The sequence below is a fragment of the Carya illinoinensis genome, chromosome 3 (assembly GCF_018687715.1).
Source record: "Carya illinoinensis cultivar Pawnee chromosome 3, C.illinoinensisPawnee_v1, whole genome shotgun sequence".
Classification (NCBI taxonomy): Eukaryota; Viridiplantae; Streptophyta; class Magnoliopsida; order Fagales; family Juglandaceae; genus Carya; species Carya illinoinensis.
In genome coordinates, this window is record NC_056754.1 from 4984209 (window position 1) to 4996760 (window position 12552).

The 12552-nt window shown below is 37.1% G+C and overlaps 2 protein-coding genes across 4 annotated transcripts; both read left to right on the forward strand.

Annotated features, from left to right (window-relative positions):
* Positions 1–888: 888 nt before the first annotated feature.
* LOC122303352 (triacylglycerol lipase 2-like) lies at positions 889–4673 on the forward strand. 3 transcript variants are annotated; one of them, XM_043115106.1, is made up of 9 exons: positions 889–1546; positions 1675–1785; positions 2463–2603; positions 2856–2951; positions 3055–3198; positions 3311–3351; positions 3456–3535; positions 3717–3812; positions 4020–4673. In XM_043115106.1, exons 1-9 carry the CDS (start codon positions 1337–1339, stop codon positions 4340–4342), a joined length of 1242 nt encoding a protein of 413 aa, XP_042971040.1. In that variant the 5' UTR covers positions 889–1336; the 3' UTR covers positions 4343–4673. The 3 variants fall into 3 exon arrangements, with proteins under 3 accessions (XP_042971040.1, XP_042971042.1, XP_042971039.1); XM_043115108.1 differs by having other exon boundaries at positions 891–1546; positions 2856–2966; positions 4150–4673; XM_043115105.1 differs by having other exon boundaries at positions 895–1546; positions 2856–2966.
* A 2526-nt stretch (positions 4674–7199) lies between these two features.
* LOC122303640 (triacylglycerol lipase 2-like) lies at positions 7200–12191 on the forward strand. The gene is made up of 9 exons (XM_043115504.1): positions 7200–7564; positions 7686–7796; positions 9974–10114; positions 10371–10481; positions 10570–10713; positions 10826–10866; positions 10971–11050; positions 11232–11327; positions 11535–12191. The coding sequence occupies exons 1-9, from the start codon at positions 7355–7357 to the stop codon at positions 11855–11857; spliced, it is 1257 nt and encodes a 418-aa protein (XP_042971438.1). The 5' UTR covers positions 7200–7354; the 3' UTR covers positions 11858–12191.
* The last annotated feature ends 361 nt before the right edge of the window (positions 12192–12552 follow it).

The window sequence follows — 12552 nt, forward strand, 5'->3', positions numbered from 1 at the left end:
GACAATCATCCTTAGTAATCCAATTTACTAATAGTTGAGAGTTCGTCTCAATTATCCTTATTATTATTATTATTTATTTTTAGCAGTGAATTCAAATCTATTTAAAGCTTGGAACGGGCTCCAGAAGCTTGTGGCCGTACGTAGTGGGCATATTCATCGGGGGATTTAGTAGCTCCACAATGAAAAGGGAAGTTGAAACCGTGGAAGACGTTGCTACTTTATGGGTCAAGCTGCACGCCACGTACTTTTCCCCACTCAAAATGACTTTGTTGTTATTATTTTCTTTTTAATGGAAGTGTGGAAGGAAATTTTTTGTCAAATTAAGGCCAGATGTCCCGCCATGATAATGAAAATTAAACAACATGGTGGGATGCACATGGCTACTTGTTTCCCACGTACGATTCCAATCTCAACATGACTACTTTATTAATTTTATTACTATTTTTTTAATAAATTAATTATTGTTTGGGTCTGTTGGCTTAGTTAGGAATGTATTATATCTATAGGGAAAAAACGTCCATGATCATCAAGGTCACGGCAATCGGTTTCCGCTGATGTAATGGCAAATCAAAATCACATTTTAACACGTCAATGTCTTCACAAATCCAACGTAAGATTTTTTAATATGATATTGTTATTAATTAGGTTAGTTCTAATTATATATACAGATCATCTCCATACGCGCGTAAAGGAAGAAAGCATCGATCGACCCAAAAGTACTACTGTTATTATATAATATTCTAAAAGAATCGATCAAGATGCAACTGAAGCTCTTTTTTCTAGTTAAAAAAATCAGTTTATATCACTCAGTGCATGCCCATATATACGACACCTTTGCAGACCACCTATACATATATGATTCATGGGCAGAAGTGTCATGCATATTAACAAACCAATCATCCAGACCCCACCCTAGTGCACGCCATGGTAAATATTAATGCTAGCTTGCCATCGTGCATGATCGGGAATGTCATGGTCCTTCCAGATCCCAGACCACTGAACTCCAACTGCTGTCTGTTCCTGTTCCAGAAATTGAATTTGTGCGAGTGATGAGAGCCTCTGATCATGTTTCTTCCATATCCATTATCCAGTTCCTCAAGAAAGATCCCAGCTGGGACCCCCACCTATATTTTCCTTTCCCACTGGAACGAACCGGAAAATTAGTCACACGTTTTAGCCAAGACCTTCACTTAGTCTATTAAGCCGAAAAAGAAAGAAAGAAAGAAGAGAAAAAACCAATCCGTTTCCCCACGCATGGTTAGTTCTCTTTTTCTTATATAAAGGGGAAGGCTCAATCTCAAACCCTTCACACAAAGCCAACTAAGATAGAATTAGTATGGCTTTCGTCCGTGGCAGCTTGTTGGGTCTGTCTGCTTCCTGGTTCTTCTATGTCCTAGTGATCTCGGTCTTGGCAGTTCAGCCTCATCGAGCACATGGCTTGAGTCGTGGCTTCGTTGGCCCAAAAAAAACTGCTGTAGCCCCACCAGCGGCTGGCATATGCGCTTCTTCTGTGACTGTACATGGCTACAAATGCCAGGAGCTTGAAGTAATTATATATTAGCTCAAAACTATTCCATGCGTAAAACTATTGAAATAGTTTTAACTTTGGTATTCATCACTTTCGTTAAACAGTGACGTGAACTAACGTGGCCGTATTGTGCATGTGTTTTGCAGGTGACGACCCAAGATGGATATATACTCAGCCTGCAAAGAATCCCAGAAGGTCGTGTTAGGGATGGCGTTGTTAAGCGGCAGCCAGTCTTAATCCAGCATGGGTTACTTGTGGTAATTGGATGACACATGATCTTTGTCTAGTTTTAGCTGTGTTTGATATAAAATAAGGTGGCACTTTTCAGCCTTACCTAACTTGTTTTGTGGGGAATCAAGCATCGGAGATCGAGAGTTTGCCGTAGGAAATTGCACGTTTGAGTGTGTGGTGTGAACCTGATAATTCTAGATTTTGACTATGTGACAAAAGAACTTGATCAGTCCGCGTCGACCCGCGTGCCACGTTATGGCAATAAAGATGATTTATGTGCCACACTGTGGGACAAGGTTCCTTTAGATCATTTTGGTCAAACGACTGAGGACAAGATAAGTACCTGTGTCTTGTCAACTTGGTCAGAGTGAACTTCGGGGTGATGCCCTCCGAATGACATTCTTTTGAAGAGTATCAATTAGGTTGAATATAGCAAAAGCTACACAAAAAGAAAGAAAAGACCGTAACAAAAGTGTCTTTTAAAAGGGGATGCCCAAAAAAGATGGACTGCATTTTCCCAGAACAACTGGTGCCATCATGTATAGTTTATGTATACATAAACCATTATACATAAGCTGCCATCGTTGTGGGCGGGCAGTTTAATATTTAACGATGTAGATAGCTAGCTACGCACGTACGTCGGTGTTACTGCTCATGATTAAGTTCTTCAAGCTTATTAATATGGTACTGTGTGTGGGTGCAGGATGGAATGACATGGTTGCTGAACCCTCCGGAACAAAACCTGCCAATGATTTTGGCCGATAATGGGTTCGACGTGTGGATTGCTAATACTAGAGGGACCAGATTTAGCCGACGACATACCTCCTTGGACTCTAATCAACCGGTTTTCCTCCTTTCCTTTACTAGAGTCTAATCATTAATTATTATTTTTTTATATTAGAATAATAGTTAGACCGTTAAACCTATTAAATTAAAATTTAGAACAAGAATTTATCTTCTGTTAACTATATATACGACAAATATGTATACTATCGGATCAAGTTGAAGTGGTCTATGCATGTGGATATATATAGTTCTTCAGTTTTTTGCAGTCCTGTATATGATTTATGGTTTGTTGATGATGAAAATATGACAGGCTTTCTGGAATTGGTCGTGGGATGAATTGGTGTCGTTTGATCTACCGGCTGTTTTTGACTTTGTGTATGGCCAAACGGGCCAGAAGATTGATTATGTGGGCCATTCCCTTGTGAGGATCGTCTTATTATTTCAATTACATTTTATTTTTGACAAAAGTTTTGGTAAATTTGAACGCGTGAATCATGCTTTATTGGCAGGGGACATTAGTAGCTTTGGCATCCTTCTCGGAAGGTAACCTGGTGAAGCAGCTGAAATCAGCGGCTTTGTTGAGTCCCATAGCTTATTTGAGCCACATGAGCACTGCACTAGGCGTTGTTGCTGCCAAATTCTTTGTTGGCGAGGTAATTATCAAGTCATCCAAGATGCATTACCAATATGCTCTAAATAATATATATTTTCAAAGATGAGACAGCATGAAAGAAGTACTAATTTTTTTAATTAATTTGCCAACAGATCGTCCAGCTTTTGGGGCTTACAGAGTTTAATATAAAAGAGTAAGTACCCAAGTATTAATTAGAACCCTCATCTCACGGATTTTGGAACAAGATCCAATGCTGATCGATCTAAATTCATGGTTTTCTGCAATTCCTCTAAATAGGGAGTCTGTTCGTAACCTTCTCAAGTCTCTGTGTGCCCGTCCGGGAGTTGACTGCTATGATTTAATGAGTGCACTTACTGGTATTTTGCTGTCTGTGTCCACTTCTTGTATGTATTTCCATTAGTTGTTTTGCAGCGAGCAGTACGTAGCTCCGTCATAGATTTATATTCAACAGCACATATGTATTCATTTGTATATAGAAAACAGTATTGAATAACTGGGTTATGAGATCATACTGACATCATATATGCTTGATTCAAGGCAAGAATTGCTGTCTCAACTCCTCCACTATTGATCTCCTCCTGGTGAATGAACCACAGTCAACATCGGTCAAGAACATGGTACACCTTGCTCAGAGTAAGTTTGTTCCCCTGCCTCACTGTTTTAGCATACTCTTCTGAAACATTGTACTTTTTTTGTTGTCATTTTATACTCTGAAGACAGCAGGCAATAGGCCAACTGGAAAATGTGTATAACATTACTGATCTTGTTAGGTAGTCTTTGTTAGAAACATCCAGAACTAGTCATTCATGTTGGAGCTTTTTACCAATGTAATTTTTGCAGTGGTAAGAAATGGCATTGTGGCAAAATACAACTACGGCCGGACTGGCTATAATTTGAAGCAATACGGGGAAGCCAGCCCACCTATTTATAACCTCTCTAACATTCCCCATGACCTTCCCATCTTTTTTAGCTATGGCGGCCAAGACGCACTCTCCGATGTGCAAGATGTCATGCTTCTACTCGATAATTTTAAAGCTCACGATGTAGACAAGCTCTCAGTTCAGTTCATCAAGGATTATGCTCACATAGATTTCATCATGGGGGTGAATGCCAAGGATGTAGTCTACAATCAAGTGATCGCATTTTTTAAACGTCAGCATTAATGATGCTTTTGGAAGCCTTGGATCCTGTGATCAGAACTAATGTTTACTCTACTCAATAAGAAAGTGATTATCAAAACTTTACAGAGTAATATGGAAGCCATTATATATATAGATGTGCTCTTTAAACAGTTTTGAGCACTTAAACACAGCTAAACTTAGAGGACAATGTCAAGGGGGTGTGAAAGATGTGCTCTCATTGCCTATGGTTTTCCATTTACTCATGTACTCTATATATGTTAAATTATTTCGCACACGATCAACAAACTGATCATTAATTCAGAGTGTTTGATGGGTAATATATATGGAAGAACATGGATGAAGATTATTGTCACTCGGGATTATCTTGTTAAAGCATCCTTAAAGCAAATAATGAGTCATTGTAATGGAAAATCTTGAAAAAATTGAAGAGAACATCCTTGAAGATTTATGTTGTGCCTCTATCTAAATGGATTTGATTTGTCTCGGAAAGAGTCAGAATTCAAGCAATGCGCGAATAAAATTCAGTACAACCAGTCATGACGATCATCACAGGCCAGTCACCCGACTTTTCTCCATTTGTTTAGGCCATCCAATGCACATAATGTATGTCTTGGCTTCCGTGAATAAAAGAAATCTGAGCTTCCGGATTAAGCCCTCAAGTGAACATGATCACCATGATGGCTTCGTTTCAACGCCAAGCTTCCATGACCTCTAACCATCTATATTTTGCTTAGCAGGCAATGCAAACACCGAACACATATTGCCCTTCACAAACCATCCCCTATTTTTTCCCAGAAAAAAATAGTTTAAATTAATATTACAAAAATGTATTATTAAATGTTAATAGTAATTATATTCTAATTAAATTAATATTAAAAAATTATTGTTAAATGTTAATAATCATTATATTATATTAAATTTAGTATTAAAAAATATTATTAAATGTTAATAATAATCATATTCTAAATGTTAAATGTTAATTACATCCTAATTAATTTAATTTATTTGTTTGAAATGAGAAATTAATATTTTAATGTTTAATGAATGAATAGTAGTTATTTATCTTTGGTCAAAGTCTAAGACCATTCCCAACCGGGATCGCATACCCACATTTTCCCTATAATTTGAGAAAAATTTTTGGAATTTCATCAAAATTACCTCTACATCCGAATCTCCATTTTAAGGAAAGTATTTAGGGTATTTGGAGAACCATTGTTCATTCCCAAATTATTTTTTATCAATATTTTATTCTAATAATCTATATTTTTTATTATATTCATCTACTTTCAATTATTTACACTTTCTATTATACTTATATTTGTTATAGTTTTAAATAATAATTTTAAAAGTAATTAATGTAAATAATTACGAAAATATAAAAAAATAATTTTAAAAATATTATCATACCCACTACAAAAAAATAATTTAAATTTTTGTTTAAAATATTTACTAGAGTAATAGTTCAAAACATAAGAAAAAATATTGAATAGTTAAGTTTGTAAATAGAAATGTGAGAAAAAAGTAATAAAGAAATAATAAATAAATATTATTTTAATAAAATAGAGAAAGTATAGGAAAATGGATGTAGGAGGCTTTTGAAAGATAAGTAAAATTTAGGAAAATTTTTTAGAGAATGTCATTTTTAGTTAAATTATAGGAAATTTTATGGGGATTTTAATGTGAATGCTCTAAATTAGTTTAGATATGTCCAATCTAATGTGGAGTTTTTTTGACACATATTATTCAAATTTTGGCCAATTTTCTCATTTGGTCAAACCAATGAAAATGCTCTAAATTATTTTTTGTTTCCCACGTACGATTCCAATATCAACATGACTACTTTATTAATTTTATTACTATTTTTTTAATAAATTAATTATTGTTTGGGTTTGTTGACTTAGCTAGGAATGTGTCATATCTATAGGGAAAAAACGTCCATGATCATCAAGGTCACGGCAATCGGTTTCCGCTGATGTATTGGCAAATCAAAATCACATTTTAACACGTCAATGTCTTCACAAATCCGGCCAACGTAAGATTTTATAATATGATATTGTTATTAGGTGAGTTCTAATTGTATATAGAGATAATTTCCATACGCGAGTAAAGAAAGAAAGCGTCGATCGACCAAAAGTACTACTGTTATTATATAATAATCTAAAAGAATCGATCAAGATGCAACTGAAGCTCTTTTTTCTAGTTAAAAAAATCAGTTTATATCACTCAGTGCATGCCCATATATACGACACCTTTGCAGACCACCTATACATTTATATGATTCATGGGCAGAAGTATCATGCATAGTAACAAACCAATCATCCGGACCCCCACCCTTGTGCACGCCATGGTAAATATTAATGCTAGCTTGCCATCGTGCATGATCGAGAATATCATGGTCCTTCCAATCCCAGACCACTGAACTCCAACTGCTGTGATCTGTTCCTGTTCTAGAAATTGAAAAGTTCGTTTAGTTTTACAGATAAGATAAAATGAAATGAAATGTTTTGAATAGTAATAAATAAAATATTATTATAATATAATTTTTTAATATTAACTTTGTATTATGATTTCAAAAAATTAAATTATTTATTATATTTTATATAGAAATTTTAAAAAATTATAATGATGAGATGAGATAAAATGAAATGATTAGTTTTGGTTAACCAATCCATGCCTCGAATTTGTGCGAGTGATGAGAGCCTCTGATCATGTTTCTTCCATATCCATTACCCAGTTCCTCAAGAAAGATCTGGTCATGTTTTTTCCATATCCATTATCCAGTTCCTCAAGAAAGATCCCAGCTGCTGGGACCCCCACCTATATATTCCTTTCCCACTGGAACGAAACGGAAAATTAGTCACGCTTTTTAGCCAAGACCTTCACTTAGTCTATTAAGCCGAAAACGAAAGAAAGAAAAAAAGAACAGAAAAAACCAATCCGTTTCCCCACGCATGGTTAGTTCTCTTTTTCTTATATAAAGGGGAAGGCTCAATCTCAAACCCTTCACACAAAGCCAACTAAGATAGAATTAGTATGGCTTTCGTCCGTGGCAGCTTGTTGGGCCTGTCTGCTTCCTGGTTCTTCTGTGTCCTAGTGATCTCGGTCTTGGCAGTTCAGCCTCATCGAGCACATGGCTTGAGTCGTGGCTTCTTTGGCCCAAAAAAAACTGCCGTAGCCCCACCAGCGGCTGGCATATGCGCTTCTTCTGTGACTGTACATGGCTACAAATGCCAGGAGCTTGAAGTAATTATATATTAGCTCAAAACTATCTCATGCGTAAATAGTTTAACTTTGGTATTCATCACTTTCGTTAAACAGTTACGTGAACTAACGTGGCCGGCCATATTGTGCATGTGTTTTGCAGGTGACGACCCAAGATGGATACATACTCAGCCTGCAAAGAATCCCAGAAGGTCGTGTTAGTGATGGCGAGGTTAAGCGGCGGCCAGTCTTAATCCAGCATGGGTTAATTTTGGTAATTGAATGACACAGATCTTTGTCTAGTTTTGGCTGTATTTGATATAAAATAAGAGTCATGCTATGGAACTGTTCACATATGATCCAGCACACCTTATGTGTCATGTCTTTTTTTTTTTTTAACAAAATGTTTTCCTCTCTCACTCACCCATCTCTCAACCCGGCCCCCTCCCCCTACCTAATCCCTCTCTCAGATTAACCAACCCTGCATGGCTGTGCGCCACCTGCAATGTCACCGGCTACCACCATCACCACCCCCTCATGCGGCCGGCTACCTCCAGCCACCTCCAAACCTCCACGGAAGGTCCCACGTGCAGTCCCCTCTCTCAACCCGAAAGTAAAATATTGAAGTTAGTCTCAAAACATCAAAACTCAAATAATCATCGAATAAATCTTAAGAAATTAATAGAAGAATACGACAACGAAGATTGGCTTCGGGAATTACATACGAAATTCATTTTCTTCTCGGTAGTTTGGATCAGATTGATTGGATCAATTGCAAAAAGCTTCAGCTATCAGGTTGTAGCATGATGTCCGCAATCTAGAAGAATCCACTTGAAAGTAAGAAAAGCTACCCTCGTGAAGTGGAGAGAAGGAGAAATGGAGAGTCTTATGAGGCCATTCAGAGATTTGAGATTATGACAATGAAATCAAATAACACTTCATTGGTCTATTTTTCTCGATAAATACTTCTCCAGATAGAGTGATACTTCAAGATTAAATAAAAAAATTAAAAAATTAAAAAAAAGCGAGACTATTAGAAAAGTGATCAGCCATAGAGAAAAATAAACAAGTCAATGAGAGAAGTCTACAGAAGTGAGAGAGGGAGAGAGGGCTCGAGATTTAGACATGAGGAGAAGATCAACTCGAAAGGGCCAATTTCGCTATGCATGTGGGAGGGAAATATCAACTCTTACGAGACAAATTGGAGGAAAAGATGGGAGGGTTAGAATCATGATTGAGATAAAGGGGGAGGGGTTAGGGTAGAGGGCAAGGGGGAGGGGGGCTGGAGTGAGAGATGCTTGTTTGAGGGTGACTTCACGTCGAGTGGATTGAGGGCTTCATGTTGGTGGACTTAGGGATTGAGGATTGAGGTCATGGTGGGGAGGGCTTGGCTTCGAGGGTTTAGATCAAAGAAGACGAAGGGTTGAGGAGGTTCAACAGGGGCTTTGAGAAATCAGAGAGGGAACGTGCGTTACGTTGATTTTGTTGTAGGGTATTTTTGGTATTTTACTTAAGACACGTAGAGTGTGCAGTAGCTACTTCCTAGATTTATTCATAAAATAAGGTGGCACTTTTCAACTTTATTTAAGGTGTTTTGTAGGGGAGCATCGGAGATCGAGAGTTTGCTAAGGGAAATTGCACGTTTGAGTGTGAGGTGTGAACTGATTGGAATGTTGTTAAGTATAAGGAAGTTCGTGTATCAATTCGTATATCGGTATTATTTTTTATTTGAAAAAAATATAAAAAAATTTGAGAGAGGAAGAAAATTTTCTATTTTATAAAAATTATTTTTATTTTTAATTCACATTATATTTTTAAATATATATTTTATATATCAATATTGATATATGAATTGATATACGAATTCTAATCGTGAAAAGATTTTTCCACTGATAATTCTAGGTTTTGAATATGTTACAAAAGAACTTGGTCAGTCCGCGTCGACCCGCGTGCCACGTTATGGCAATAAAGATGATTTTTGTACGTGCGCCACACTGTGGGACCAGGTTCCTTTCGATCATTTTGGTCAAAAGACTGAGGACGAGATAAGTACACGTGTCTTGTCAACTTGGTCAGAGCAAAGTAGCAAACTTCGGGGTGATGCGCTCAGAATGGCATTCTTTCCAAGCGTACCATTAGGTTGAATATAGCAAAAGCTACACGAAAATAAAAGAAAAGAAAAGGCCGTAACAAAGGCGTCTTTTAATAGGGAATGCCCAAAAAAGATGGACTGCATTTTCCCAGAACAACTGGTTTCATCATGTGTAGTTTTTTTTTTTTTTTTTTTTTTTTCATCATGTGTAGTTATGTATACATAAACCATTATACATAGCTGCCATCGTGCAGTTTAATATTTAACGATGTAGCTAGCTAGCTACGCAAGTACGTCGGTGTTACTGCTCATGATTAAGTTCTTTTAGCTTATTAATGTGGTACTGTGTGTGGGTGCAGGATGGAATGACATGGTTGCTGAACTCTCCGGAACAAAACCTGCCAATGGTTTTGGCCGATAATGGGTTCGATGTGTGGATTGCTAATACTAGAGGGACCAGATTTAGCAGACGACATACCTCCTTGGACTCTAATCAACCGGTTTTCCTCCTTTCCTTTACTAGAGTCTAATCATTATTTTTTATTTTATTTTTTATATTAGAATAATAGTTAGACCGTTAAACCTATTAAATTAAAATTTAGAACAAGAGTTTATCATCTGTTAACTATATATACGACAAATATGTGTACCATCAGATCAAGTTGAAGTGGTCCATGCATGTGGATATATATAGTTCTTCAATTTTTTGCAGTCCTGTGTATGATTTATGGTTTGATGATGATGAAAATATGACAGGCTTTCTGGAATTGGTCGTGGGATGAATTGGCGTCGTTTGATCTACCGGCTGTTTTTGACTTTGTGTATGGCCAAACGGGGCAGAAGATTGATTATGTGGGCCATTCCCTTGTGAGGATCGTCTTATTATTTCAATTACATTTTATTTTTTACAGAAGTTTTGGTAAATTTGAACGCGTGAATCATGCTTTATTGGCAGGGGACATTAGTAGCTTTGGCATCCTTCTCGGAAGGTAAACTGGTGAAGCAGCTGAAATCAGCGGCTTTGTTGAGTCCCATAGCTTATTTGAGCCACATAAGCACTGCACTCGGCGTTGTTGCTGCCAAATTCTTTGTTTTCGAGGTAATTATAAAGTCATCCAAGATACATTACCAATATGCTCTAAATAATATATATTTTCAAAGATGAGACGGCATGAAAGAAGTACTAATTTGTTTAATTAATTTGCCAACAGATCGTCCAGGTTTTGGGGCTTACAGAGTTTAATCCAAAAGAGTAAGTACCCAAGTATTAATTAGAACCCTCATCTCACGGATTTTAGAACAAGATCCAATGCTGATCGATCTAAATTCATGGTTTTCTGCAATTCCTCTAAATAGGGAGCCTGTTGGTAACCTTCTCCAGTCTCTGTGTGCCCATCCGGGAGTTGACTGCTATGACTTATTAAGTGCACTGACTGGTATTTTGCTGTCTGTGCCCACTTCTTGTATGTATTTCCATTAGTTGTTTTGCAGCGAGCAGTACGTAGCTTCGTCATAGATTTATATTTAACAGCACATATGCATTCATTTATATATAGAAAACAGTATTGAATAACTAGGTTATGAGATCATACTGACATCATATATGCTTGATTCAAGGCAAGAATTGCTGTCTCAACTCCTCCACTATTGATCTCTTCCTGATGAATGAACCACAGTCAACATCGGTCAAGAATATGGTACACCTTGCTCAGAGTAAGTTTGTTCCCCTGCCTCACTGTTTTAGCATACTCTTCTGAAACATTGTACATTTTTTATTGTCATTTTTTACTCTGAAGACAGCAGGCAATGGGCCAACTGGAAAATGTGTATAACATTACTGATCTTGTTAGGTAGTCTTTGTTAGAAACACCGAGAACTAGTCATTCATGTTGGAGCTTTTTTCCAATGTAATTTTTGCAGTGGTAAGAAATGGCATTGTGGCAAAATACAACTACGGCCGGACTGACTATAATTTGAAGCAATACGGGGAAGCCAGCCCACCTATTTATAACCTCTCTAACATTCCCCATGACCTTCCCATCTTTTTTAGCTATGGCGGCCAAGACGCACTCTCCGATGTGCAAGATGTCATGCTTCTACTCGACAATTTTAAATCTCAAGATGTAGACAAGCTCTCAGTTCAGTTCATCCAGGATTATGCTCACATAGATTTCATCATGGGGGTGAATGCCAAGGATGTAGTGTACAATCAAGTAGTCGCATTTTTCAAACGTCAGCATTAACGATGCTTTTGGAAGCCTTGGATCCTGTGATCAGAACTAATGTTTACTCTACTCAATAAGAAAGTCATTATCAAAACTTTACAGAGTAACATGGAAGCCATTATTTATATAGATGTGCTCTTTAAACAGTTTTGAGCACTTAAAACACAGCTAAACTTAGAGGACAATGTCGAGTGGGTGTGAAAGATGTGCTCTCATTGCCTATGGTTTTCCATTTACTTATGTACCCTATATATGTTAAATTACTTCGCACCCGATCAGCAAACTGATCATTAATTCAGAGTGTTTGATGGGTAATAATATGAAAGAACATGGATGAAGATTATTGTCACTAGTGATTATCTTTTTTTTTTTTTTTTTGGAAAGAGGACGGTACCCCAATTTTATTAAAAAGCCCTCACTTTTGGCGGAGGAAAACCGTGGTAACAACCCGATGCCTGAGGGTTACAAAAACACAATAAGTCCAAAACCCAGGCATCAAAAACTATAATGGCCACATAAACATTACAGGACAGACCAAAGCACAAACTAACGAGAGAAACACGATCAAGAACCTGCAAGAGAAAAGCACAGAAAAACCAGAGGGTAAAACAAAGAGCTAAAAAGAAAGACAAACCTGGGAGAGCACTACATGGTTCGCAGGTAAGGAAGACCAAGTCTATCCATGCGAAGGAGTCCCCGAAGAGGGCTGGGCA